This window comes from Diorhabda carinulata, chromosome X (genome assembly GCF_026250575.1).
Source record: "Diorhabda carinulata isolate Delta chromosome X, icDioCari1.1, whole genome shotgun sequence".
Lineage (NCBI taxonomy): Eukaryota > Metazoa > Arthropoda > Insecta > Coleoptera > Chrysomelidae > Diorhabda > Diorhabda carinulata.
This window is the reverse complement of record NC_079472.1, coordinates 31,825,761-31,853,635: the sequence shown is the minus strand read 5'-3', so window position 1 is coordinate 31,853,635 and position 27,875 is coordinate 31,825,761. Positions and strand designations below refer to the sequence as shown.

The 27,875-nt window shown below is 30.6% G+C and overlaps 3 protein-coding genes and 1 long non-coding RNA gene across 5 annotated transcripts; 2 read left to right on the top strand and 2 right to left on the bottom strand.

The window, feature by feature from the left end:
- Positions 1 to 415: 415 nt before the first annotated feature.
- LOC130900729 (ceramide synthase 6) lies at positions 416 to 13,370 on the top strand. Of its 2 annotated transcripts, none has more exons than XM_057811537.1 (6): positions 416 to 762; positions 822 to 942; positions 1,001 to 1,203; positions 3,002 to 3,242; positions 3,311 to 3,429; positions 9,455 to 13,370. In XM_057811537.1, exons 1-6 carry the CDS (start codon positions 575 to 577, stop codon positions 9,657 to 9,659), a joined length of 1,077 nt encoding a protein of 358 aa, XP_057667520.1. In that variant the 5' UTR covers positions 416 to 574; the 3' UTR covers positions 9,660 to 13,370. The 2 variants fall into 2 exon arrangements, with proteins under 2 accessions (XP_057667520.1, XP_057667521.1); XM_057811538.1 differs by lacking the exon at positions 9,455 to 13,370 and adding an exon at positions 5,223 to 5,704.
- A 504-nt stretch (positions 13,371 to 13,874) lies between these two features.
- Positions 13,875 to 21,787, bottom strand: LOC130900728 (TAR DNA-binding protein 43). Its single transcript, XM_057811536.1, has 7 exons — positions 21,413 to 21,787; positions 20,842 to 21,152; positions 16,974 to 17,181; positions 16,686 to 16,913; positions 16,415 to 16,624; positions 16,163 to 16,349; positions 13,875 to 14,309 (listed from the first exon to the last, which is right to left on the bottom strand). Exons 1-6 carry the CDS (start codon positions 21,654 to 21,656, stop codon positions 16,192 to 16,194), a joined length of 1,359 nt encoding a protein of 452 aa, XP_057667519.1. The 5' UTR covers positions 21,657 to 21,787; the 3' UTR covers positions 13,875 to 14,309; positions 16,163 to 16,191.
- Positions 21,788 to 22,302: 515 nt separating this feature from the next.
- Positions 22,303 to 26,298, top strand: LOC130901704 (TAR DNA-binding protein 43-like). The gene is made up of 6 exons (XM_057813243.1): positions 22,303 to 22,692; positions 24,009 to 24,316; positions 24,893 to 25,100; positions 25,263 to 25,496; positions 25,586 to 25,741; positions 25,976 to 26,298. The coding sequence occupies exons 1-6, from the start codon at positions 22,446 to 22,448 to the stop codon at positions 26,086 to 26,088; spliced, it is 1,266 nt and encodes a 421-aa protein (XP_057669226.1). The 5' UTR covers positions 22,303 to 22,445; the 3' UTR covers positions 26,089 to 26,298.
- Positions 26,299 to 26,601: 303 nt separating this feature from the next.
- LOC130901705 (uncharacterized) lies at positions 26,602 to 27,689 on the bottom strand. Its single transcript, XR_009060309.1, has 2 exons — positions 27,380 to 27,689; positions 26,602 to 26,973 (listed from the first exon to the last, which is right to left on the bottom strand). It is a non-coding gene; the product is annotated as an uncharacterized LOC130901705 (long non-coding RNA).
- Between the last annotated feature and the right edge of the window lie 186 nt (positions 27,690 to 27,875).

Below are 27,875 nucleotides of genomic sequence, written 5' to 3'. Positions count from 1 at the left end.
TCTATATCATATAGACAGAAATTTTACCACGTTTTTCCGTAATAGTTTTTTCTCATCAAGTTTAATCTGGCTGTATTGTTAGAAAATATAAATTGAGATGTATACGTAAACCATAGAAATACAAATTGTCGTACTGGTTTTCCCGAAAGGGTTTTTGATTTCGACGTTGTTCATTAAAAATGTTAAGTTGGATTCATAAACTCTTACACTTAGTAATCTATTTAATTATTGTTGAACTTGAATGAAGGCGCCAATGCGGGTACGAGCGTATTAGTTTATAAATTAACCTTTTGTCTTCCTGTGATTTCGATAAATTGAAATTGAGACTTATACGTAAACCATAGAAATAGAAATTTCTATTACATAAACTTGAAAAAGATAAAGTTGGCAGTACTGCTGTAATGAGTCATTTGTCAAATACAAGGTTTTTATGCCATTCAAAATGACATGAAATAGAGGGGTGTAGTTCGGCAAATTTTTTTTTTAAATTATATGTAGAATTAAAACATAGGCGTGTTAATAGTATGAGTATTGTATTTTGTTATTAGTAGGTAATTTAAAAGCTGGTAATAAAATGGCCCACTATTTTCAAACTATCATGGATTCGTTCTGGTGTGAACATATTTGGTTACCCCCTAATACCACTTGGAAAGATATAGCTCCTGATGCAGATCCCAATATTCGTCATGCCAATTCAAAACATTTATTTTATCCTTTGCCGATGGCATTGGTATTGTTATTTTTACGGTATATATTAGAAAAGTAAGTAAATTTATTAAAACATTTCTTCAGTTTATCATTATTAATGTTTTATGTGATAGATATTGGTTTGCTCCCGTTGCTTTATCAATAGGTATTAAGAATAGTAGACCTAAAAAGACTCCTGATAATCCCGTTCTTGAAAAAGCTTATTCACAATCAAAAAAATGGAAACATAAACAGGTTCGACTAGTAAATGATGTTTGAACCTGGAAATTGTTTTCATTTATGTCTATTTTAGATACAAGGTTTAGCAAAACAATTAGATATGAGTGAAAGGCAGGTTGAGAGATGGTTACGGTTGAGGAAAGGTCAAAACAAACCTTCAACTTTGGTTAAATTTTGTGAAAACTCATGGCGTTGTCTGTACTACACCCTGAGCTTCATCTATGGATTAACAATATTGTGGGACAAACCTTGGTTGTGGGATATAAGTGAATGCTGGTAAGTTAATTTTTTTCATATTGAAGTCTTTAATAGCAAGTAGTAATTACAAAATATTTAAAAAGAAACAATATTTATAGATTTAAAATTGACTGTTTTCTTATTTAATTTGTGCCATGTTTACAATATAATTTTATAGTGTTTGTAATAAATTTCTTTCTATTTAAACAAGTTTTACTTAATTTGGTTCCAGTATTTTAAAGGAAATTAGAGTCTTAGTTACCTATATTTATATTATCTAATAATTAAAATTATAAAAAGAATACTTAAATATACATGAGATCATTATAGAATATTAAATTATTATTTATTCACATCACACTTTTTTTCTTGTTTTTGATATTTTGTCTACTGTACTTTTGCTTCTTATAAGTTTATTGTCCAAATACACTATCCTATATTTTTCATCATAGTTTGGTTTCGGTTTATTGCACACTTTTTGAACTTCCTTTGGTTCTACTGGTTTCTCCTCCACTGAACTATCAAACTTATCAATTTCATTTTTATTACGTTTCAATGTTAATAGTAACTCACTGTGTAGAGCAGATTTTTCTTTCCTTTGTTTCAAATATTCTTCAAATTGCCTTGTATCTACGTTTTGATTGTTTAAACTCAACCTATACTTTCGTTGATGATCTTTTAAAACTTCTGATGTAATCGGCCGTTCTCTCGTCAAATGGGATGATTCCGACAAATCAAGTTCATCAGTTTTTTTAGTTCTTATTAAGAAGGATTTGGCCCTTTTAAACATTTTATAAGATTGACTTGACTACATACAAAAGGCAAAAGCATTCATTATAACAAGCTTCTTCTTATCTGAAGATAAGACTTTATCTTGTATTTCCATGATAATAATGGTTCCTTTATTTGTTCCTTACATAAGATAAATTCAATATTTTATGCTCTATTGATTATATTAATTACAATCATTCTGCGAAATTGGATTTTTAATTTTTGTATTCTACAGGATGATTAATAAATTTCAATCTTTAGATGATTCAAATTATCATTTCCAACTTTTAACCTATACAGTTATAGTATTTCTAACAATCTAAGAAAATGCCTTTACTACTGAAACTAATATAAATACCCATAAGTCACAAAAGTCGTAAATTTAAGGCTATTTATTGGGAGGACATTTTGCAGGGCCTCACTATTTTTTGAATAACTTATGTTAGTGCTGTACTGTGCCTTTTTTCACATGACACTGATCACATTGATGTAACTTTATTTATTATGTTTACTTTTTTTATTTTATTCTGATGTTTAATGTCAATAATTAATGAAACTGGATGAAGCAATCAAAGAAAATTGTTAAATCCGAAAGGTTTAGTGTCCCACAATAATAATGCATATGTCCCCAATAATCTTTGGCAACTCGTGGAAAACTATTGGAGCTTGGCTGGGAAGTGATGCTACATACCCTTTACCCTGATCTGGCACTAACTGATTACCATTTATTTCAAAGTTTACAGAATTCTTTGAATATTTAAACTTTCAGTATTTTGCTGATAAGGACCAGAAATTTTATGAGCGTGGAATCATAAACTGAAAGAAAGATTTTATTTTATACTACAAAACCGTAATTACTTTATCGCCAACCCTAATACCTAATACAGGATATATTTGGTTTTATATTGTTGTACCATTGTTAGGTTTGAAATTTTAATATGATGACTGTTGTGTTGTAATCTTAATTTTAAAATACACTATCGAACTTTAATATACATGGCTCGAAATGAAATGACACAGACAAAGGTGTTCATTTGAAAGTATTTTGGTACAAACTTTTTTCCAGGACAAATTTTCCTCACCAAGACGTTACCGACGACATATGGTGGTATTACATGGTGTCTATGGCGTTTTATTGGTCGTTGTGTGTAAGCCAATTCTTCGATGTTAAACGTAAAGATTTTTGGCAGATGTTCATTCATCATATTGCAACAATAGTTTTGATGTGCTTGTCTTGGGTGGTTAATGTATTTCGTATTGGTACACTGGTTTTGGTCGTCCACGATAGCGCTGATATTTTCCTCGAGGTATTATTTTTTTCTCGCGAGGTAAAAACAAAAAATTCTAAATCAATTTGTCGGGGCGTGATTTTCAGGCAGCCAAAATGGCGAAATATTCCGGATACCAAAAAGTCTGTGATGCTATTTTTGCTTTGTTTACCGTCCTGTGGATAGTGACAAGAATAGGAATATTCCCGTTTTGGATAATCAAAAAGTGAGTAACGAATTTTTCTCATTAATATTAATAATTGTTATTTTTTTTGCTAAATATGCTTATTGTGATACGAAAACAAACATGCTGTAATAATGCTGAATAATGTATTGAAATCATCTTAGATTTTGATCTGGATTATTCCTTACAGGAAACTAGGAAAACACAACTGATAAAATAAATATTTTAATCAGATATTTAAATTTTCACCTTGACGTTGTTTAATTACAAGTGTAAATATTTAAAAGTTGATTATTTTATTAATAACTAAGGAATGTACTCAATGTACTAATGATTTTATTGCCAAATGATCTACTAATGTCTAATTGTTAATTATAAATATTTTTTTTTTCTTCGAAAACTGCCTGATTCCCTAATGAATCTAATGCTTAGTACTCGCTTATGCCTTAATACTGACATTCTATTATTTACACCGATACCAAACTTTCTAATTTATCAAATCTCATTATCAAATTCCTTTGATGCTATGCTTAACTTGATTATTTTAGTCATGTTATACAATTTTGAATACTGTAGGATTTCTTAATGACTTCGATATCATCAAGTTAATGCTTTAGTACTTACTAATACTTATTTGTTTTTAATGCAGCTCAGTTAATACTATCTGAATCGAATGCATCTGACTCCCTCCAACAATGGGTAATGCCAAAGAGCCTGTTTGACTTCTTAAGAGACATCGGCCTTTGGTAACATCATGTGGGAACTATCTGGAGGCCCCTTGGCCTCTCACAATTAACTATCTGACTTCCTTGATATCTTCATTGCTATCCATTTAAATCCTTCCATTGTTTTTATATTTTTCAATGTCTTAAACTCTAATAACCTTGTGGTTGATTAACATTCCAATGCTTCCAATTTCAAAATTTGTAAGACTTAATGCTGACCAACATTTTGAGATTTGAATGCTGACTTATTGCTTCTAAATTTCTTAGATACATTGTACAGCCTCCAACAATTTTTGAATTTGAGATAGTTTAGTGCTAAGTTTCTTTTGTTTTCAATGTTGTCCAACTGTTTAAATGCTGCTCTGTAATGCTGTCTGACTTAATGCTTTTGGATTTTTTAATGTTTTCAGCTTTCATTTTATGAAATTTTGATGCTGAATTTCTTCTAGTGTCTTGAGAATTCTTGAATTCGAGATAGTTCAGTGCTGACTAATTTCCTGTTGTCCAAATGCTAACTTTGAATTGCCTTTAACGCTATCTGACTTAATGCTTTTAGATTTTTTTATGTTTTCAGCTCTCATTTTCTTAAATTTTGATACCGAATAACATTCTAATGCTTTGAACAATTTTTAAATTCAAGATGGTGTAGTGCTGACTAATTTTCTATTATTTTCAATGCTGACTAACATTTTGAACGTTGCTTTTGCCATCCTAACCTAATGTTTCCGGATTTCTTGATGATTTCAACTCAATTTGTGAATGAATAACATTCTTTTGCTTTCAATAACACAATTTAGTGCTGTCTAATATTCTATGAGTTTAAATACTTTATAAATGTTTACTTTCAAATACCTTCAACTCTATTTGATTACGTAATGTCTTCAAATCTGATTTCTTAGTGTATTCTATTCTTGGTATTGTCATCTCCAATGTTGCCAGACTTTGTAAATTGTTTGTAATGTTATTTCACATCAAATGTTTGTAGTTCTATCTGTCTTATACTCCATTGTCGTGAGGTGTACAAAATGCTTGTCATCGATAGGCTTACCACTTGCTATATATTGCAGATTAATTGAAAAATTAATGAATTGGTTTCTTTTTACTTTACAGTACATCGATAGGTGCCAGAGAGTATGTACCAATGTTTCCGGCTTATTATGTATTTAACGGTCTTCTATTAACCTTATTCTTCTTGCACTGCGTGTGGACTTATTTTATTTTGCAAATCGTTAAAAAATTCGTACTTTCCGGCCATATGGAAGGGGATGCTCGATCAAGTTCGGATGATATCGATTAAAAATATGATTAGAGAATTTTTTTTTAGCTTAACGTTAATTTAGTACAAGATGTTTTTGAAAAAACGAATAATAAGAAATTATTGCACAATTGAAATGATTATGAAAAATTCTGGGTTACATACCAGCACATAAATTTTTTTTTTTCAAAATAATCTTGTAGTTTCTTATTTTCTAAATTTGTTTCATTTATATTGCATGTATTCGACCAAATAACATTTTTATATTTATGTAATTTTTTTCTGGAATTGGTCAGGCAGTATTTTTATTTAATTGCAAATAAATTCTAAATATTGAGTCAAATTTTTTTGTGAGTGTTCGCCTCTTATGTGTTTTCTTTTATTTGCTTGCAAGGTTTATTAACTTTTTTTATTTATTTGTTGCTACATTTTTATTAATTCATAATTGCACAATTAAAAAATATTTTCTTAAAAAAAGTCGCTCTCCTGATGGGTCCCATTGAATCTATCATTTACGATTCCACCAACAGATTTTTTGACGCTTATAAGCAAATTTAGAATATGTTAGTTACAAGAAGAAAAATTTTTAATATCAGTTCTCGCATATACATTATTGTTTCTTTAGTAACAGAACCTGCATATTATTCCGAAGAAACTGTCTAAATTTATAATTGATACAAACTAGTACGTTCTGTATAATTTCTTGACTCTATATAATTTACATTTCGAAAGAATTTAATACTTCAAGTCCACATTTAATTCCGTTTATTTTTTTATAAGTGCTTTTGCATCTTCATAATTTCCTATTGGTCCAGGAGTATTTTTGCCTGTTGCAGATTATTTTTTTATCTACAACCGTTTCTAGTGTTTTTTCTGTTAAGCTGTAGACCGTAACACAAAAGTGTTTAGGTCCAACGAAGGTTTTGTTCATTCTTGTTGTAGCTAAATATCTGTTATTTCTTTTCATTCCATTCCAAAACCCATTGCAGGGTAATTTTTGTTGCCTGGCTCATTTATTCCCAGGTATTCCCAAACCAGCTTGGATCTTATGCTCTGATGACTTTGTTTAGGTTCAACGAAGGGTTTGGTCATTCTTGTTGTAACTAAATATCTGTTATTTCTTTTCATTTAACTCCAGTGGGTCCCAGAACCCATTGGAGGGTAATTTTTATTGCCCGGTTCATTTATTCCCAGGTATTCCCAAACCAGCTTGGATTTTATGTTCTGATGATTCCTTTCTAAGTTGAACTGTTCCAAGCTTTCAGAGTTTCACAAAATAAAATAGATTTTTATACATCAAACAGTCCTTGTTCTATGTTTCAGTTCGATATTATTACAATAAATTTTAATTTACTTAAATTATGTATTTTGGTATAAATTTTGAGGTACACATATCTAATATATCATAAACATTTTACTTTATTTTCCATTGTCAGTAGAAATATTATATCCATTGCGAAATATTTAATCATTTAACTATGTATTCTTGAAATATTATCGCTATTATTAATTTCCGTTCCTTATCTTGGTGATTAATTGTTGTTGAGGTAAACAAAAATAACAGACACAGTAGTTTTTGTTTAATAGGCATGCAGCAAAAATTTATAACTCTAATATTCTCATTTGTTACAATGATAAGTTTTTATTTTATTCATTATTTTAGCCAGGGAAATATTTTTTCCAAATATTTATAAAGGTAGAAAAAAAATCCTGATTGAAAAGTTACACTGTATGATAAGGTAAATCTATATAGGGACATCCAAAACTACTTGATGATGAATTAGAGAAATATTTAAAGAATTTATGATGATACTATGTTGAAATACCGTAAAATTGTAGTTGAAGACTCCTATTTTGAAATATAAACTTTTGTGGATTTATAAGAGAAATAAAAATGGGTCAAAGATGTGATATTATTAAAAATAATCATCGTTTAAGTAATTATTTGGTTGTTATGAAAATTATTTTCATATTTTGAAGATATGAACAGATGAAAATTGATATCAGATTTATTTTAAATTGAATCTTCTTCGAAATCATCAAAAGTTTCTACGACTAGATGCACATCTACAGATTCGATGATAATTTCAATGAAGTTATCAAATTATCACTTTTTCTGATTCTATTTTGCTTTTTTCTTCATTTCAGTCACGAAAATGTTTATTCCAAATATTTATAAAAGTAGAAAAAAATCCTAATTGAAAACTTACACTTTATTATAAGGTATATCTATATAGGGACATCCAAAACTACTTGTTAATAAATTAAAGAAATATTTAAATGATTTATGGTGATACTAGGATAAAATACTACAATTCGAGGGCTGTTACTTAAGTTTTGAGATACGCAACACTCATGTGAATATGTCAAATCTGTCAGATGTCATGGATTTGACATATTCACATCAGTAGCAATCCTCGTATAAGTACTATTGGGATCAAATGATAATAGTAATTTGACTATCATTTTCGTACTATTTCATTTAGTAACTCAATTTTCATTATTTAAAACAACTGTAGAAGCGTTATTTATGTTTTTATACATATTAAATATTCTGCGTAATGTTCATCGTCTACATTATTATGTCAACGATAAAACTACTGAATATATACACATAATTACTTATTCAAATAATGTTATCACCCTCTCTGTTTTCCTTAATTTATTTGAAGAGGTTTTAAACGAAGTTTGCTTTTGATAAAGTGAAAATTGGGTTATTAAAAATGTGATTTTATTATGAAAGTGTCGACCTGCAAAGTTTTAAATTATTAATAATGTTTTTTCGAGATTTAAAAAGTTATTTCTACTATGAAAATGATGACTCGTTCAAATATATTCAAAATTATTTATTTACTGTAAACAAACTTTCAAGTAGACAGTGACAATTGACACGTGACATTTCGGGAGTCATTACTCTATACCATCGCCTCTAGTAGCAAATCAAAGCGTGTTTTTGATGGAAACGTCGTAGACGCCATTTGTTATTGGATGCAAACATTTTATTACATTTCAAAACTAGAAAAATGGAAATAAGGGTAAATGAAAATAAGTCATAATTGGAAATTACGAAAATATATTCAAAATTATTTGTTTACATTAAAAAATACTTTCAAGTAGAAAGTGACAATTGACATTTCGGGAGTCATTACTCTACACCAATGTCTCTAGTGGCAAATCAAAACGTGTATTTGATGAAAACGTCGTAGACGCCATTTTGTTATTGGATGCAAACATGTTAATACCAAATATCATTATTTAAAGTTCAATGAATTGAAATTTGAACGTTTTTAATAATTTTTCTCATAAATTACGTTGGATTTTAAGAAAAGAGTAGGGATGTGTAATGAGGGTTATATAAGGGTCATTGATTTTGTAATTTTGTATAAAGAAATCGAAATTTTTTATGCATTACGAAAAAGCCTAAGGTTTTTTGTGGGTTTTATTTAAATTTTTAATTAACTAAAAAGAAAATATTTAGAAGAATTAATTAGAACTTTATATACAATGTTGCCCAACAAAAAGTTTAAAAAGAATGAAATGGCGCAATCTAGTGGAGGCGTTGCTTAGTTGCTACCTCTTATAATGCTTCCTTTTTAAGCAAATTTGATAAATTTTTGATTATCTCTCAAAAAATATGATAATAATGATGATTAGAATCCTATATATAATGTTAACCAACAAAAAATTAAAATAGGATGATAAGGAGCCATCTATAGGGGCGTTACTTAGTTGCTATCCCTTTTAATGCTCCCTTTTTAGGTAAATTGGAAAAAAATTTATTATTTCTCGAAAAAAATAAGAACCTTATATACAATGTTGTCCAAAAAAATAAAAAAATTGAAATAGAATCAAACAGCGCTACCTAGTGGATAATTAGCTCAGCAGGTTATCAAACAGAACCGAATTTTCAACTCTACTATTCAGTGCCGAGCTATAAGGCAAATTCAATAAATATTTAATTCTATTATCAATTTAATATTGAAAATCAACAACCCTCGAATATTTTCCAAAAGATTCGTGATGAAATTGAATTGAAATTTCGGTGCACCATATCATGCGATATTGAACCGAATAAATATTTTTCCAGTACATCTATAGACGCTCCACAAGTGGTACCCATGTTTCCGGCTTATTACATATTCAACGCTCTCTTAATTCTCCTCTTATTACTCCATTGCATCTGGACTTATTTGATATTGAAAATCGTACATAATTCATTGAATGCCGGCCAAATGGAAGGAGATATCCGTTCAAGTAGCGACGATTTTAGCGAAGATTCCAAATCACAATGAACAGTAGCCGGTAATTGAATAAGGTAATATTATTTTACAGGATTTTTCTTAAATTATTCAATCGTATATATTTCAAGTATTTGAATATTAAATTCCAACAACGGTATAGCGAAATCCACGTTTGCAAGAACTATTCAAAATAGTTTGATACTCCGCCCTGTATACATTCGACTACCATCTGTAAAGTCCAAAGTTTTTTCGATCCATCACTCGATAGTTCACCCTGTATACATTTGATTATTTTCTTAATTATTTTTCTATTTGTAGAGTCCAAAATTTATGTAGGGTGGAACATATTTCAATCTATCGCTCAACAGATTAACCTGTATACATTTGACATTTGTTTATCGTCTTAACAGATCACCCTGTATACATTTGTGATTCTTTTTCTAAATTTAGAATCCAAAATTTAAATATATGGGGTGGAACATATTTCGATCTATCGCTCAATAGATTACCCTGTATACATTTGTTTATCGTCTTTGTGGTTCAAATTTTTTTAACTAACCACTTGACAGATCACCCTGTTGTGGTTATTTGTCCAATTTTCTAATTATTATTATTATTTTTTTAATAATTAATTATATTAATTATAATTAAATTTATAATTTAGGAATCGTCCTGTATATTTATTTTGTAAAGTTTTTTTTGTTGTGATCTATACACTATACAAGGATTGTACCTTGTTTTACTCCAAAGATTTATTATGTTTATTCTCTTACAACTTTTTATTATGTATATTTTTCGAAAGGTAAATGCACTCAGTACCGTTTCAATTTTCTCAAATCAAACATTCCAAATCTCATATTAATGTAAATATAAAACAAAACAGGAAGCGGAAACACTTTTTGTAAATATTTAATTCAGTATTTATTTTTCAGTAACATTTTTATGAATAGTAGACAATTAAATACTTTTATTCACTGTCACCTCATAATTAAAATTTTTTATTTTCAATAAAAAACAAGCTTATAGTAGTCATCTGTTTTAGAAATTACACTCCCTGTTAGTTTTTTATTCTTTTTGTCACAGTAGAACTTCTCCAGCCCCCGTATCATTTAATCAGCATCTTTAATAAAGTTGTTAGAATTCTTATTAAAAAAGGTATATTTTGGTGTTTTATTACCACAATCCCACAACAATTTTTTAAAAAGAGTATTTTGGTTTTTTATTGCCACAATCCCTCTTCTTCTATCCGTATTCTTTTAGATCTCTATTTTGACGATATGGATGAAGAACTTGATAATTTATTGTCATTTCCCTTCATTTTTTATTCCAGTTATTTAATACTTTTTCATAATGTTTCCTCTAATTGCTATTGTGTTTCCTCAAGGATTGTATGTATGTCTATCTACTGTGTCCCCACTTCTTGCTGTGATACTACAGATCCTCAGTGTTTACAGTTGGTTTATTGATCTTAGAAAGTTCAAATAGATGTAGCTGCAAGATATTTTCATCTTCAATCTCATACGTTCCCATGTGTATTGCTCTGGAGCTCTTCAGTTAGTCCTCTGCTAAACAGAGTCTGCACGCCCATCGAGACTAAAGGACTTCTGTTGATATTTATAGGTTATTTTTGCTTAAATTGGTACATTCAGCATTATGGTTATAGCTTCTCAGGAGGGTTTTTATCTATCGCAACTCTTGTAGATTGTCCCAGGTTTTATCCCAATTTTCTTTTCCGATGCTTTTTCTATTGTTTTGTAGGTGATTCCACAAAAGTGTTAGGGTCCTCAAGAGTTATTAAGTTCGAATCGTTGGTGATATTCGGATTGAAAACACTGTTTATACTACCACTAGGACACCAACTGAAGACTGAAAGTAAACTCAGTCTTTGAAGACGATAACTTGGTTATCGAAACGCGCAGAGGTAGTGTAATTGTGAGTGTTGGTGTAGTGATAGTGTAAACAGTGTGTTCAGTAGCTCAGGAGTTATATCAGGTAAAGATTTTTTTGCATTTTTACAAATTGATCATTAATAAGGTCAAAAAATATTTGAGGTTCTGATTCTAAATGAGTGTGAATGTGAATAAAATTATTTAAAATATTGGTACATTAAAAATCTATTAGTTGATTATTTTTCGAGATGAGAATTCTCATTTAACCCGGTTTGGATACCAACAAAGTATCTGAAATATTTATAAATTGTTAAATATCCTAATTGATTGGTGTAGATAATTTTGCTTTCTGCTTATGGAATAATTAGATTGTTTTATATTTACCAATTTTTTGATCTACATCACAGTTAACAATTAAAATCGAATATAGTAGTAGATGAACATTAAACGTGTCTCGGAACAAATTTCTTTCCTTAAAGAAGAATCGAAAGTTTTTTATTTATTGGTAGTGACATCAGCTGGATAGAATTTTTCACATATGTTTATAAAAGCACAAGTTTTCGCTTAATGTTTCTATTTCTAGATTTTTTCATTTTTTTTTATTTTTTTTTGCTATTGTGTTTTCTAAATATTTCTTTTGGTAGATATGATTGTTCTTCTTTTGTTCTCTCCAAATTATTTAAACTGTTATTTTTCAATTATTATTATTATAAATACTAAATTGCGAGTCTTTTCATATTGTTTCGCTTCTTATTTTGGTACTACTGTGACTTTGCAGAAGTAGTTTATTTGTGCTGATTTAATTTTGCTTTTGAGTGATTTTGGAAGTACCTAGCTGTCACTGGTTTGATTTATACACGTTTATTTTGTTATTTCCTCCAAGAAATTTTTTTGAATGGTTTAATTGATTCTTTTCTTTGTTTATGCTTCTTGAAAAATTTTGTGATTCCATCTACTATTAACAAATATTTCTTTTTTGAAAAAACCGGAGTACTTTTATAAAATTTTTGTGTCTCCTTGCCTCATATTTAGTATTAATTGTCAATATTTTACTACCAATTGCGTCTTAAGTGTTTATCGTTATTGCTTTAAACATTTTTTATTAATAAATATGTAAATAAACACTATATTGAAAAAGGGCAACTATTTTTTATTATTATTAAAGAATATCAACTATTTTGACCAATAAATATCAAAGTCAAAAGTCTTTTTTTTTTCAACTTTCAACTCTTTTTGATTCCGATACAAAATTGAGGTATAACCCAGGGGGTTTTTGGTCATAAAAACTACCAAAAAATATAATTTTCATACTTTTTTACCATGTCCAATAATGAGGGTTTGAATTTACTATTTATTATTAAAAAAATTATCAATATTCAAAATATATTGCAGGTTATAAGTAATAGGTAGCCCCCCTCATTAAAACAATTGGTAATGCAAAAATTGGCTTAGCTAATAAAATTATAAACAATTAAAAATTGCCATTAACTATATTTATTGTTAATGTTTCTAAAAGTTCTTGATTTTAAGTCTCTTCTTATTTAAAATTAGTTTTTTATAATTTATCAAAATATTTTGATAAAGTCTAATTGAAAAATTAGAAAATAAACTAATTTTAAATCAAAAAAGACCTAAAATCCAGAACATTTAGAAGCATAAACATATCAAAAGGTCTAATAAATTAGAGTTAATGAGAATAATCGATTATTTCCAAATGTATTTTTTTTGTAAAAAAAATATTGGCACGTTGTAACGTTTATCACAATTTTATAAGAACCGACCGTCGAGGCTATTTTTTTTGTATCAATCAAAACTTCCAGTGTATAAAAATTTTTTGATTTATAAAAATTTTAATAAAACTTTTTTCAAGTAATTTTGCTATTTATTATTATCCGGATCCTTATAACACAACAAAATCTAAACGGTAGGTAAGTAACGTATAGATGTGAACCATGACTAACACATGACATATAATGAACACACTGTTTGCACTACCACTACACTCACTATAGGCAACCTACAACGATGTCACAACCGATGAAAATCTTTAAAAAATGACCGATGGAATGGATGAACCGTGAGCATTATTACCAGACCCAGATAATATTGAAGCATGTGTGCATGTCCATCTTATGCTGGGCATATATTTTGTCCGTGGTCTCGTTTTGAATAATCTCGCAGTATTTGCTTTAAAGCAGAAGCTTTGTCCAGAGACCTTGGTGAGCTCAAGTTCTCATCGAAAACAGTCTAAGAGACAGGATTTTTTTCAACTAATGTCCCAAAAAAACTGCCGTTTAGAAAGGAATAGATCAGCTAGTAAAAGAGTGAGCTACGAACATCAATAGAGGAAATGAGTTAATGAATAATGCAACAAAAATATTTTTTAATGCTTATATTTGTAAGGCATAGTATCTAAAACCCATTTCAAACATTAAATATTTAACTAACTCTCCTTTTCTTGCATTCATTGAATTTATTTTTATATATATAAAGATATGCACAACACACAATTTAATAATTCATGCTGGAGTATTTGTAATGCTCAATTACACACTCAATTCCGTTATAACAAAATTATATCATATATAAATATGTATATATATATAGGAAACAAAACCTCTAAAAATCAAACTTTCATTCCACATTTACCCGGTCCAATTTTTTCATTTGTATAAAAAAGGGAAACACTTAAATAACTTACAATTAGGGTGTTTTAGAGGTTTTGTTGATTCAATTAGAAATATAAACAATTAGTTTATCGACGCATAATCAACGCACTATGTACCGTTGATTTCTTCTATAATTATAGGTGCTGAAATAAAAGAAAAATAAATGTTAGCTTGTTTTGTAACATAAACAAAAAAATTGTCAAAAACATTTTGTTAACGGTAAGGTCAAATATCAAAGGATAATTTTGATTAAAATTAAATATATAATATAAACAATTAGATAAGACATAGAATAAGCAGGATTTATCAACATATTTTCTGTATCTCAAATAAAAAGAAAAAACTGAAAAAAATGAATTTCTATAAACAAAATACAATAAATAACAAGCTGAGCAAAACACTATTTATATAAAATATAAGAATAGAGAAATAATAATAATACATGAGACCAAAATGATCTGAAGACTACTTCAAAGATGTATTAAAGGATGGTGGACAATGGGGGGAGCTTACAACCCAAGATTGGAATAATAACGAAAATATATTGCAACCATTGTGGGAGGAATCACCAGAAATAGAGCCAGAAGTATTCAATTATGGTGGAACTGCACTTCGAGTATAATTCAATAATTAGTATAATACCAGAAACTTGGAAAATGGCAATAACAGTACCAATACACAAAAAAGGAAAAAGAAATGAATTCGGAAACTACATATATAGCGCTACTAGATACAACTTACAAAATTTTGTCTAAAACCATAGATAAAAGTTGAGAGTATACGGAAAAAATTTTTTCTTAGACTAGAAATGCAAGTTAGATCTGGAAGATCAGTCTGAATCCCACATTTTCACCTCTACTCGAAATTTGTTGTTCTACTGCATCCCTCAATGTTAGTTGATCCTTATTACACAAATTTTTTAACTATCCTACTGACTGTGCCATTATACTATCAAACAAATAAAATGCATAAAACAATTAAATCCTCATATCATATTGATCTTGAACTTCTGTAGGTTGTAGTTGATTCCATAAGCTTACACTTCTCCAAAGAAAGAAGTCCCGATAAATTGATGTTTTAGAAACCTGCAGGCGAAATCGGCATTCATAAACCACGTCTGCCTGTGTAGGTGCTGTTCTAGGTAAGATTATGTTAGGCAGCTCGGAAGAGCATCTGCCTTGGTAGTATCGGTAGTTCAACGACCTTTCTTTTGCCTTAGCTCAACACCCAGCAAGCAAATTTGCGGTGCTGATGATATTTCATGTCTAGACAGGACCAAATACCGAGCAAAAACAGCAACCTGGGTCTTTACTTCACTAAACTCAATCGGATTGCTTCTACCTCACTCCAGAATGTTTCTGATATGCGTCCTGGATGGATCGGTATTTGAGGAAGCTTCTAAGCCAGTCGATGAGTGAGGATAACAAAACTGTTCGATTTAAATTTATTTAGAAGGTTAGCAAGCCAGTCTTCAATATGTTCAGTGCGATTGCTTCTCTATAGCTTCAGGAGACTACCATATTGAACAATACTACTACACCAACACAATTACACTACCTGACGCGCGTTTCGTTTAGTTTATCTTTAGTCTCTGAAGATAATAGTTTGGTTATCGCAACGGGCGTCAGGCAGTGTAAATAGTGTGTTCAGTATGAATATCACCAACGGTTCCAGAAATTCAAACTCAGGAGATCACCAGTTGATCCATGATGTTAGCAGACTCAAGATTTGGTTAACGTCCTTTGACAATGGCTGGGATTAAAGCAATCTTATGGTAGTTTTTGGGAATAGTCTTTTTTTGGTAGTTGAATCCAAGTAAGTTTCCAATCTGCAGGGAAGTGACCTCGAATAAAGAACATACTTTTCTGATTAAAAGATATGTTCAAGTGGTTATGAGATTGTGATAAAGAGAAGACTGAAGATTTACCAATTACGACGAGGAAACTTCTGTTGGATAAATAAAATTTTGTAAAACATCGAAGTTTAATTGACTTACATTTCTTAAAGCTTTAAAACCAATACAAATTATTCGTATTTCAAAAATCCTTTGGTATCTTGACTTTGTTGTGGCGGCCTATTCCACTGTCCCCCATCTGGATTATTTTGGTTTCCACCGCCTTGATTCATCCAGTTGAGAAAACCTGGATTGTTACCCCCGCGACCACCACTGTTTTGATTATTTTCTAAAAAAAAATAGAAAAAAAAGTTGTATGCATTAGGAAAAAAAATTATTAATAGTTGTGCTTACGGGTGGCGGCGTTAGGACCATTATTGAATCCTTGATTGAAATTAGGTTCAGGTTGGTTTTGGAGATTGCCTATTAAACCCCAACCGGCTTGATTCAGAGCAGCCGCAACTAAAGCCGGATTCATAGGAAGAGCACCAAGTGCATTTAAACCCATACCTAATGGGTTACAATTTCCTTGGTTATTGCCTTGTTGTCCTTGTCCCGTTATACCTGTAGAATATTTGATAGGATTCAAACAAAATGAAACGGTTGAATCTTTTTTTTTTCTCACCTAAAGCTTGTAAATTGGGCATATCAATATTCCCTCGAGGACCGCCTTGGTTACCCCAATTACCTTGATTCGGTCCGCTACCGTTATACCTTTGAGTATATACTCCAGGACCGTCAGGTCCATTACCACCACCGCGATTCGGAGGTCCATTATTAGGCCCTCTTTCTCGATAATTACCCCCTCTTGTATCAGACTTTGGAGCAGCATTGGAAACGTGTACAGACACACCTTTGAACAAGAATTTACTTAATAATAATTATTTACCATTTTTATTATTAAATAAAGTACCTTTGATAATATGGTCTTCTCCACATAATGATTGAGCAACTTCAGGATCTAAAAACGTGACAAAACTAAACGCTCTAAACGGTTTCGGTATGAAAACATCAGTAACTTCGCCGAATTTCCCAAAATAATCCCTTAAATCATCTGATGTTAAATCTTCTGTACACCTTCCGATGAAAACTTTGCAAGGAACTTGTTGGATCAATCCTTCCTGTTAATAAAAATTCCCAGGATCAAAAAATATTCTTCATAACCTCAATTGTCTAGTGAAAACGTTACTATTTAACACATTCGTATTTGTAAATATACAGTTTCAAATTTTTCTTTCATACAATCTCCAAATGATTTGGGGGAAAATTGTCTTTCAATTCTGACTCTGAGGAATTGGCATCAAAAAATGATACCAACATTAGATCAAACTCATTCGATGATGTTTTTCAAAAAATATGATTAAAACTAAACAATTTTGGGAACCTGTACCGGCTAAGTTAGTTATACTATTTTTTCCAGTAACCATTTGAAATATTATTGAGTATAGGGATTATACGAGTTCACTTTTGTATTGCATATTACAAATTATGCAATATTCGTCATTTAAATGAAGCGTCAAACGATCGACTGGAAAATTAATCGACAAGTTTGAAGAGACAGGATCAAACACTTGATAAACGAAAACGTGTTATTCGGTTTGTTCGTGATGAGCCTCACTTCCTTCTTCTGAAGCATGCTGTAGCTTTCGCAATTGAAGATTTGGGGCTGCACCCTTACAAAATTTAGTTGGTGCAAGTATGAGCGTTAGTCTTAGTGTAGAGGTAGCACAACAAACAAAGTTCAATAACTTACAACATATACATGGAGAGATATAAGGTTTGTTCTTGCTAGCAGAACTAGTTCAGGAAGTGTACACTAAAGCATTCTTTGTAGCAGAACCAGCGCTAGTGTCGCTGTTCTTAGTAGCAGTGCAAGAGAACTAATTCACCCAGTTCGTTGTACTGCTTGCACTGGGTCTAGAATCAGTTCAGCCAGTGCAATAAGTGTAATTTGGAAACGGTGACCTGAATCACATCAAATAACCTCAAATACAACAATCAACGAATGCTCCATTCCTCTCTGCACTATATCGTTCTTTGTATTCGATCGAACCAATCCTATACACTCATGAACTGGCCTACACCGGTACAGTTCCAGTGCAGATACCAAGAACAAACCTAAAACTACGTCGTGCAAACAAGTCTCCGGAAACGGCGCAGCTTCGACAATTAAGATCTGATTGCTTCGCGGTCTCCAGACAAAATTAATTTCTCTACGATTAGAAACTTCCCGCCTGGGTTCGTGTAAATATTTGGACATTAAGAAGGCTACTTGGAATTTCCTGGGTCTGGTATGAATGGATGTATTAAGTATTTTTAAATACAAGGTCACATGACATGGTCGCCACACAGAAATTGAAGCATCAGGATGCTGAGACTTGATGCAGATGCAGAGACTTGACTTTCCAACGTTTACAAACTCGTCAAAAAGCAAAATTACCGCTACTGGAGTGCAACAAATTCAAAACACAAACTTCTTCATTCGCATGAAGCAACGGTATGAGCTGGCAAATTGCTCTCTAGGTAAGGTGACAGCCATTACTCCTTACACCTTGTATTTAAAATCATTACTCCTCAATTTCCAAGTCAATACTACTGTCTAAAGGTCAAGTGTAGAGAGGTAGTTGTGTTTTTGGGGTCTGAGCCTTATTTTAGATAGTTTCGAGAGGCTCGAGGAGATGCACTTGATGGAATGGTTGCCTACGCAATAGGTTCGATTCATTAGTAGGATTGTAATAAAACACGATATTTTGGTAACCCAGCCTTATGCTAGATACTTCTTTGATTACAACTTATTGCCTTCTCTTTATTCACTTCATTATTTTACCAATTTAAATCAAAATTTATTGCATTTTAATCACTACTCCTAAATTTCCTAGTCAATTGTACTATCTAAAGGTTAAATGTAGAGAAAAAGTTGTGTTTTGGGGTTTTAGCCTTATTTTAGATAGTTTCGAGGGGCTCGAGGAGATGCACTTGATGGAAAGATGTATGAATGGTTGCCTACGTAATAGGTTCGATTCACTGATAGGATTGTAATCAAAACAACAAGTCTGATGTTAGATACTTATTTGTTAGGAGTAGTGTGTCGTGGTGTTTTTGGGGTATGAGGGTTATTGTAGATGGAATAAAAGTTTGTTACTGTATATTTACAATGAAATTTATAGGTCATATTATGTTATTTAAAACATCATACTGTAAATTCACTCTCTTATAACCCATTATTAAATATATAAAAATGGTAAATTAATCAAGGGCGCAAACATCAAAGCTTTCTTCTGTCATTCTTCAAATGGAATATCGAAAGGGCAAATATACATTTTTTAATAAAATTGCTATAAAAATCATATTCTCTTCTTCACTTATATTTTATTATATATTGTGAAAAATTATCCAATCAAGCATACAGCATAACAAAATAAGGATTTCTTCCAGTCATCAGCAATTTTTTTAACATTTCAAATATGTTACCAAGGAATCTTAATATTGATGTAGTCGACTAAACTTAGTTATATCCAAAACAGTTAGATAAAGTTGCCAAGAATGATGAATATCTGGTTTTAGCTGGATTAAACTTGAAATTATCAGTGTTGTAAATGTTTTTGTACAAGTCTGCAAGCAAGTTGTAGCAATTAAATCCAAAGTAGGACAAAAAAATGAAAAAAAACAACTAATTAATTACTTTTTTGGTGGAAAGATCGAAATTCGAACCAAATTGGATGAAAAATCCAAAAAATTTGTTTCGAATTTTATAGGAGGTTCGATAAAAAAAGTAAGAAACGAGCCTGGATAGTAATTAAATCAAAAATAGTGCAAGAAATTGAAAAAACGACAAATTGGTTTTTTGGTGAAAAGATCGAAATTCGAACCAAATTGCATGAAAAATCCGGGATATTTACTTCGATTATACGAGGTTAGATAAAAAAGTAAGAAAAGAGTCTGGAAAGTAATTTAATTAAAAATCGAGGCGAAAAATTGAGAAAAATGACAAATTGAATCGTTTTTTTTGGAAAGATTGAAATTTGAACCAAATCGCGCGAATTTTTGAAAAATTTGCATCGAATATTATACCAGGTTCAATAAAAAAGTAAGATAAGAGTCTGGGAAGCAATTAAATTAGAATATTCAATTTTTAATTACTAGGAAAGTTAATTTCGTAATGACCTCCATGTTAAGTGTTATCTTTCAGCAACAATTTTGATGTACCTATTTTTTTAGGGGTTTAAACCAAAGGGTTCACCCCACAAATCATTTCTCTGTATCAACCTATGATTTACTTATTTATCCTCTTAGAAAGAAATTGTTAATAAATTTGGTAAATAATAACAAAAAAAATCATTTACAATATTTTTTTTAATCAGTCCAATTCATAATTCTGGCTTTACCCATAACAAGTACACATATAAAACAGTTTACAAACAAACTGCTTAGAAGTGCAGATATGAGTTTGAATGGAATAAGTGTAGTTTGAAAAGTATTTATTTAATTCTTGCCTTACAGCTATATTTAGATCAATATTTTTCCTAAATTCAAGAGTTATGCATCATTAGTAAAAAAAATAGTTCATAACAGCATGTAAATTACCTTTTTGTTATTGTAGAGTTTAATTTACACACAAGTCCATCATCTTAATTGAGAGATTTTCGAGTTTTGGAACTCTGATCAAGCCTGAACTGTAGTTGGCCAATATCATTTTGTTATAGTAATTTTTTTGGACATTAAGTTGATGGTCTTCACATACAGAATAAGCCAACACACCCATTTAAGCAAAAAGTACTTACTTTCGAATTGGGAACTTTCACATCACACCACCTTCCATCAATCATATGCCTCTGCGCTAAAACTCTCATCTGAGATTCATACGATGCAAACCTGATAAATCCAAATCCTTTTGATTGTCCTGTCTTGGGATCCTTCTTAACTTGTGCCATTAGCACCTCACCAAATGTCTCAAAATACTCTCTCAAATTTTGCTCAGTCGTTTTCCAAGGCAATCCAAGCACAATCAAATCAGTACAACGTAACTTAGTTTCCATTCGCTTTGTCTTTGCAGTCGAATTTTCCAGATTGTCATCACTCTTTCGTTTATTCTCTAAAATATTAACTTTATTCACACAAACAATACAAGGTAAATTATTCAGATGGCACAATATTAAAACGATTTTTAAGGAAAATGTTAGAATCCTGGATATTTATAACATACTGAGAATCAATCAATTTTTTAAGCCAGATTCATTTCATACAATTTACGAATATACTTTTTATTATTAAAAAATTGAAATAGCTTCCGTTTGGACAGTATGTATAAAAGTTGCATATCCTTGGTGCAAAATGTTCCATGGCTTGGCCTACCTTTAGGAAACACGCAGTAAAATACTTGAGAGCCCCATCCTTCATCAGGAGGAGGATGTAGCCTTCCCTCTGAAAGTCGAACTCCTCTAAAAGTTTTACTTTCTGGATTTTTGTATTTCAAACCAGAAGAACCTGGAAATTGTGCAGATAAGGTACTTAATAGTAGAGTCCCGTCATCTTCGATAGGTAATTCAATAGGTTCTTCTCCTTCATCTTCCGCTACTTGCAAATATTCAATCGACATCTTTCAATCTTCAATCATACAAGCACTCAAAAATTCACAATTATCACAAAATCACCCTTTACTCGCTCACTCGATCCAAACGAAAATGATAAGATGGCGATCACCGGATATGATGAAGTTTTTTTTATAATAAACATAGAACAGTAAATACACATTGACAATTTATACTAAAAACAGGAATTGGATCCTAAGGATAAATATATTTTCCCTGGTTTTTTTAAATTACTGCTATAGTTGTCATCTTTGCTTTTCACGAATTAGTAGTTTAAATACTTGGAAATTTTGGTACAGTATTATATAATCTATTAACTAAATCTTTATTTTATCATATACATTGATTACCCTCAAAAACTTTAAACGATTCTCGATTACACGTACTGATATACTTACAAAACTTGTTTGATCCTTATATGACACATCAGTGAATTGTTATTTTTCGAGACAAACTTATAAACAAATTAAGTTTCTTCTCTTTTTTTGATAGGCAAAATTCCAACTGTACTCAATTCACTATTTAATTATCACTATATATTTTGCTCTAGATATGGATTCAATTAAAAAAATATATGACAAAAATAGTGTCAAAATATTGTTCTAAATTATTTTCCTTCTAGAATGTATTCCTATCTTTAAACAAGATATTAATGTTTTATGCTTTATTGTTTCCGTTTCCCACTGATGCTAATCGAATAATCTAAAAGATGCCTATTGGCATTTAATCTGAAACTTTTTAGCGTTTCATTAAAAATTTGAATTTTCTGGACCAAAGATTGCAATATAAATATTAAAATGCCTGTAGAATATGTTCAAGTCGCTGAAGATGAAGGTGAGGATGTGGTAGAATTACCAACAGAAGAAGATGGAACTTTATTGCTAAGCACAGTAGCTGCTCAATTTCCTGGTTCATCCGGCTTAAGATTCAAAGCATCACCAGAAAGTAAAGCGTTTAGGGGAGTCCGAATAATGGACGGAATCCTGTATCCTCCGCCAGATGAGGGCTGGGGAAATATCCTGTACTTTTGTGTTTTTCCTAAAGGTGAGTATTGTTATTTGCATGTTAAAAAATACAATGTATTCGCGATAATATGTGAATTAAAACTAATCGAGTAGGTATTTTTCGGAATAAAAATGACAATAAATCCCAATATGCAGATAAAATTTTGCAAATATCCAAACAGGACATTCTGAAGTGTATTTGTGTAGATATTTCGAATTCAATATATGTGAATTTTTGTCCTTCGTGTACATACAATTTGGGATGAACCGTATATGAAAGTGGTACCAAAATTGCACATTTGGTCATAGATGTAATATTGTATGTGCCATTAGGTCCCAAAAAGTTTGGCTGTTACAGAATATGGAAAGATTCTGAAAGTTGAAGAATCATAATAAGTGAGTTTGTTTAGGGTAGATGTAATCACATTGCTTATCCTTCATGTTTGCTATTAACATGTAATAAGTGTTATTTGATTATAATTCTAAGAATGATATTACTGTAGGTTTATCTAATGGCTTAATTTTGTTGCCAGCGGTAATTCTATCTAAAATAAATGTAAAATTTGCGAAAATGTATGGAATGGTTTGTTTTAAAATGATTTTTTCTCAGTATAGCTTTGTAATGTTATTAAATCTATATAAAATGAATAAGGTTTCTATAAAAATTTCCTCATTCCACCCATAATATACGAATCTCTCTTTCTCTTTAACCAAAATCATATTACCTTCAAAAAATATTAGATGAAGGCTGTAATATGAATCAAGACAGATTTTAAAAACTTTTCCATCAAGTTATGTCTGCTTTACTCTGTGAAGATTCCGTGTGGGGCTATAAAAAAAGGCAACCAGTATTTACAATTGGACCCCCATAAATCTCAACATATCAAAAACTATGACTACAGATTTATCTATTTGGTAGTAATGGAAGTGTCCAGATGGGCATTAATATGGAGAGCTATACGAGTGATCATTGAAAGAGGTCATCTTAATGCTTAGAGGTACATTGTTGACATTACATTACTGTGAATTACAAGAATAATTCAAAATTACCTTGAAGAAATTGATGTCAGAGGAGGAAATATTGTTTCAAAACTCTGGGGAGTTTGTTTTCTGACAAAAATTTGGGTTTTTGGTAAATAAAGAATGATGAAATTCCTGCCTCTTTTATGTCTGTACAATTTGGTCTATTATATATTACTAAAAATTGATTAGGACTTGATACATTTCTGTATGTTTTAATTACAACTTTGGAGGTTTTTATAGAACAATGAATTTTCTTATAGGTGATATAAAACGTAAATGTGTTTCTGAAAAAGACCGTAACATCATCGTATGATACTAATTTACTTATTTTAGAGAATAAACGTAAGTGTAGTGAAGCTTTAGAAAGTTCAGCGGCTAAAACCAAAAGAGTGGAATCAAAGTTGAAATGTACTGATCTGATTGTGCTTGGTTTGCCTTGGAAAACGACTGAGACGGAGTTGAGAGAGTATTTTGAGTCGTTTGGTGAGTTGCTGGTGGCACAAGTTAAGAAAGACAAAGCGGGAAATTCAAAAGGATTCGGTTTTATAAGATTTGCTCAGTATGAGTCTCAGTTAAGAGTATTAGCTCAGAGGCATATGATAGATGGCAGGTGGTGTGATGTGAAAGTTCCCAGTTCTAAAGTAAGTACAATTGAAAGCACCAATCATGTTTAATTAACTTTTTTTCACGTCAGGTTGATCGGCTGTATAAATGAGGAAAAAGTTTGTCGAAAAAATATATAGTATTTTCAATTTATATATTTCTAATGTTTTTAAAATTTCAAAACCATCTTCAGCACCTTTTATTTTTTGCAACACTCTAGTATCAATGTGTTTTTATATCCTTTTTAAACACCTTATATTCATAACAGGTACAAAAGCTTGTCTGATCTATTCAATTTAAGTTCATTTTATTATTCACCTTTTTGTTTCAAAAGTTTGGGTAAATATAGAGTTGAATGTAACAAGTGCTTTAAAAGTTTGAGAGGTTTTTTATGTGTTACTCTGTATAGTGTGCCCGATGTTTTTTGTGTTTAAAAATCAAGATTTACTACAAATGGTGGTTATATCTTCATAACTTTGTGCCCTACTACTTTGGAAATAAAAAAACTGGGCTGAAAATGAATTTATTATTCCTCTCAAGGAACATAGGACATTCAATGGAACAGATTTGGAAGGAATTTCACATTTTTTTCATAATGGATGTTATTATTACAGGAAGGAGGTATTCAGGAACTCCCACGCAGAGTATTTGTTGGTAGATGCACAGAAGATTTGACAACTGATGATTTAAGAGATTATTTCACCAAATTTGGAGAAGTTACTGATGTCTTCATTCCAAAACCTTTCCGAGCTTTTAGTTTTGTCACATTTTTAGATCCAGATGTTGCTCAATCGCTATGCGGGGAAGACCATATCATTAAAGGTATTGAATTCATTTTTAAATAATACAAGAAATGTTTCAAAATTTTTGTAAACTTTGAAAAATTATAACCGCAACTTCTGTCAAGTAGCACTTTTCCTAAATCAAAGCTCAATATGAATAATGCCTCTCCTATTTATTTCTTGATTTAAAATGGTTACTTAGGTGTTTCTGTACACATTTCGACTGCCGCTCCCAAAACACCTGACAGAAGGAACAGGGGAGATAATATGGGAGGAGGTGGTTACAAACAAGGATCTAATTGGTCAAACAATAGTCACCAAAGTGGTAGTGATAGATATGCTGGTTCTGGATCTGGAGGTTCTAGTCAAAACGTTTGGAATCAGGGAGGATCTAGAGGAGGTGGCAATATGGATATACCTAATTTTGGTCCATTGAGTGAGTTTCATTATTTATTATTATTATAACCATTCGATTTTTTAATGTTACAAGCTAGTAGTTCAAACGAACTATTATTTATTATTTAGTGAATCCGGCGCTTGTGGCTGCAGCTTTGAATCAAGCTGCACAAGGATGGGGCTTGATGAGCGGTAATATGAGAGGAGGCAATATGAGTGGTAGCGGAGGAAACGATCAAGACAATTATAAACAAGGTTATAATACCGGACCCGGTTTAAATAATAGTTAGTACAATCCTATTTGTTGAAAAATATTGAGGTTTTGAAGACACTGTTTACTACCACTACTACAAAACATGTTTAGATAAAAAATTATCATCTTCAAATACCCCCCCTTAGCTTGTCTTCTCAAGATCATAACTTTGTTATCAAAATGTGTGAGTTTGGACATTGTGGTAGTGAAAAGTGTGTTATCACACCATGGGATCCAATTTTGAGGATTTTATTTCTAATTTTCAGTGAAAAATGATGGAGGTAGTGGTAGTCGTTCGGGATACAACTCGGATAATAGGTATTGGAACAGGAGGCAAAGTATGGATAGAGATTCATTCAGATATTCAAATATTGACTAGATTTTTGTTTATTATTAGTGTTGTGACATACGAATGAATGTTTTGTACGTATTTTTGTCTTCTTCAGAAAACGGGCCATATATTTATATGGATATAAACTTTGTTAATCAAAGATAAGGTAGTTCTTTTGAAGAATTCAATTTTATTTATTATTACCTGAATAATTGTATTTTTGTATTAAAAAGTTCGGTTTTATGATTATTTATAAAATTTAATAAATTATCCTTCAACATATATGTTTGTTTTATTTATTATGCCTTACCAAGGAAACTGAAACGTTTTCAATACTTGAAAATCAATGAAAATGATAGACTACATCAGAAATTCACAAAATTCAAAACAGTAGTTCAAATATCACTTAACAATTATTTTTGTAAGCAAAGAGCCAATGAAGATGTCTTGCTGAAACTATTTAATATTCGATGTATTCGTAATTCAATGGAGTTGACATATTAAACCACTCGATTTAGTAAACACCACAAGTTAAGTGTTATTCAAAGGAGATAAAACGTCTTGACAAACAAATATTTATTCATTGATTTTTTAAAATCGTAACATTCATTCGATATATAATAGTTAAAAAATGTAGATTGCAGCAATTGCAATACTTATTAGTACAAACTTATAAATAATGATATAAACACAAAAGTAGGTACTTTTACCTTATATGAAAGTTTATATTATTGTGTAATTATTTGTAAAATTTGATAATTTATCCTTCAACATATATTTTTCCATAACTTTTTATGCGTACAAAGGAAACTGTAACGTTTTTAATGCTTATATATGAAGAACTGGATCATAAATTCAGAAAATTCAAAGCAGTAGTTCAGATGTCACTTAACAATTCTCTGTCTCGAAGAAAGAGAAAATGGAGTTGTATTGCTGAAAATATATAATATTCGATGCACTGGTAATTAAAATGGAGATAACATACTAAACTACTTTATCAGTAAATATCACAATTTAACCTATCATTCAAAGACAATAAAACATCTTGCCAAATCAAAATATTAACTCATGAACATGAAAATATTAATTCATTTACATTTTAAAATCTAAGACTCGGCGTTGGAAATATAATATTAAAAACTGTAGAAAGAAGTAGATTTCAGCAATCGCAATAATTATTTCTTGAAGTACAGATTTCTTAATAACAATATAAACACTAAAGTATGTTTACTTTGTATGAAATTTTGCATACAAAACTTTGAATGTGTAATTATTTGTATTTAATAAGTTTAATAAATTATCCTTCAACATATATGTTTGCTTCATTTTTTATGCTTACCAGGGAAATTGAAACGTTTTAAATGCTTAAAAATCAGAAATTCACAAAATTGGTAGTTCAAATGTCATCTACCAACTCGTAAATGGAGACCTATTGCTAAAAATATTGAAAATTCGATGTATTGGTAATTTAAAGGAGTTCACATACTAAACTACGTGATTAGTATACACCTAAAGTTGAAGTGTCTTTCAAAGGAGATAAAAACGGCTTGGTAAATCGGAATATTATTCATTGACGTTTTAAATTCTAAGATTCCACGTTCCATATATGATATTAAAAATTTAGAAAAAAGTTTATTTCAGTCATTACAATAATTACTTCATACAGTATAAACTTTTGAATAATAACAATATAAATATTAAATCACTTTTACATTGTTTGAAATTTTAACATTTTGTAGTTACAATTATACCTACTAAACCCACCTAAAGTGTAACTGAAATCATTGTTTGTGCTAAGGACCTTGGCAACCGTGTGGTATCGGTCGTAAGTGTTG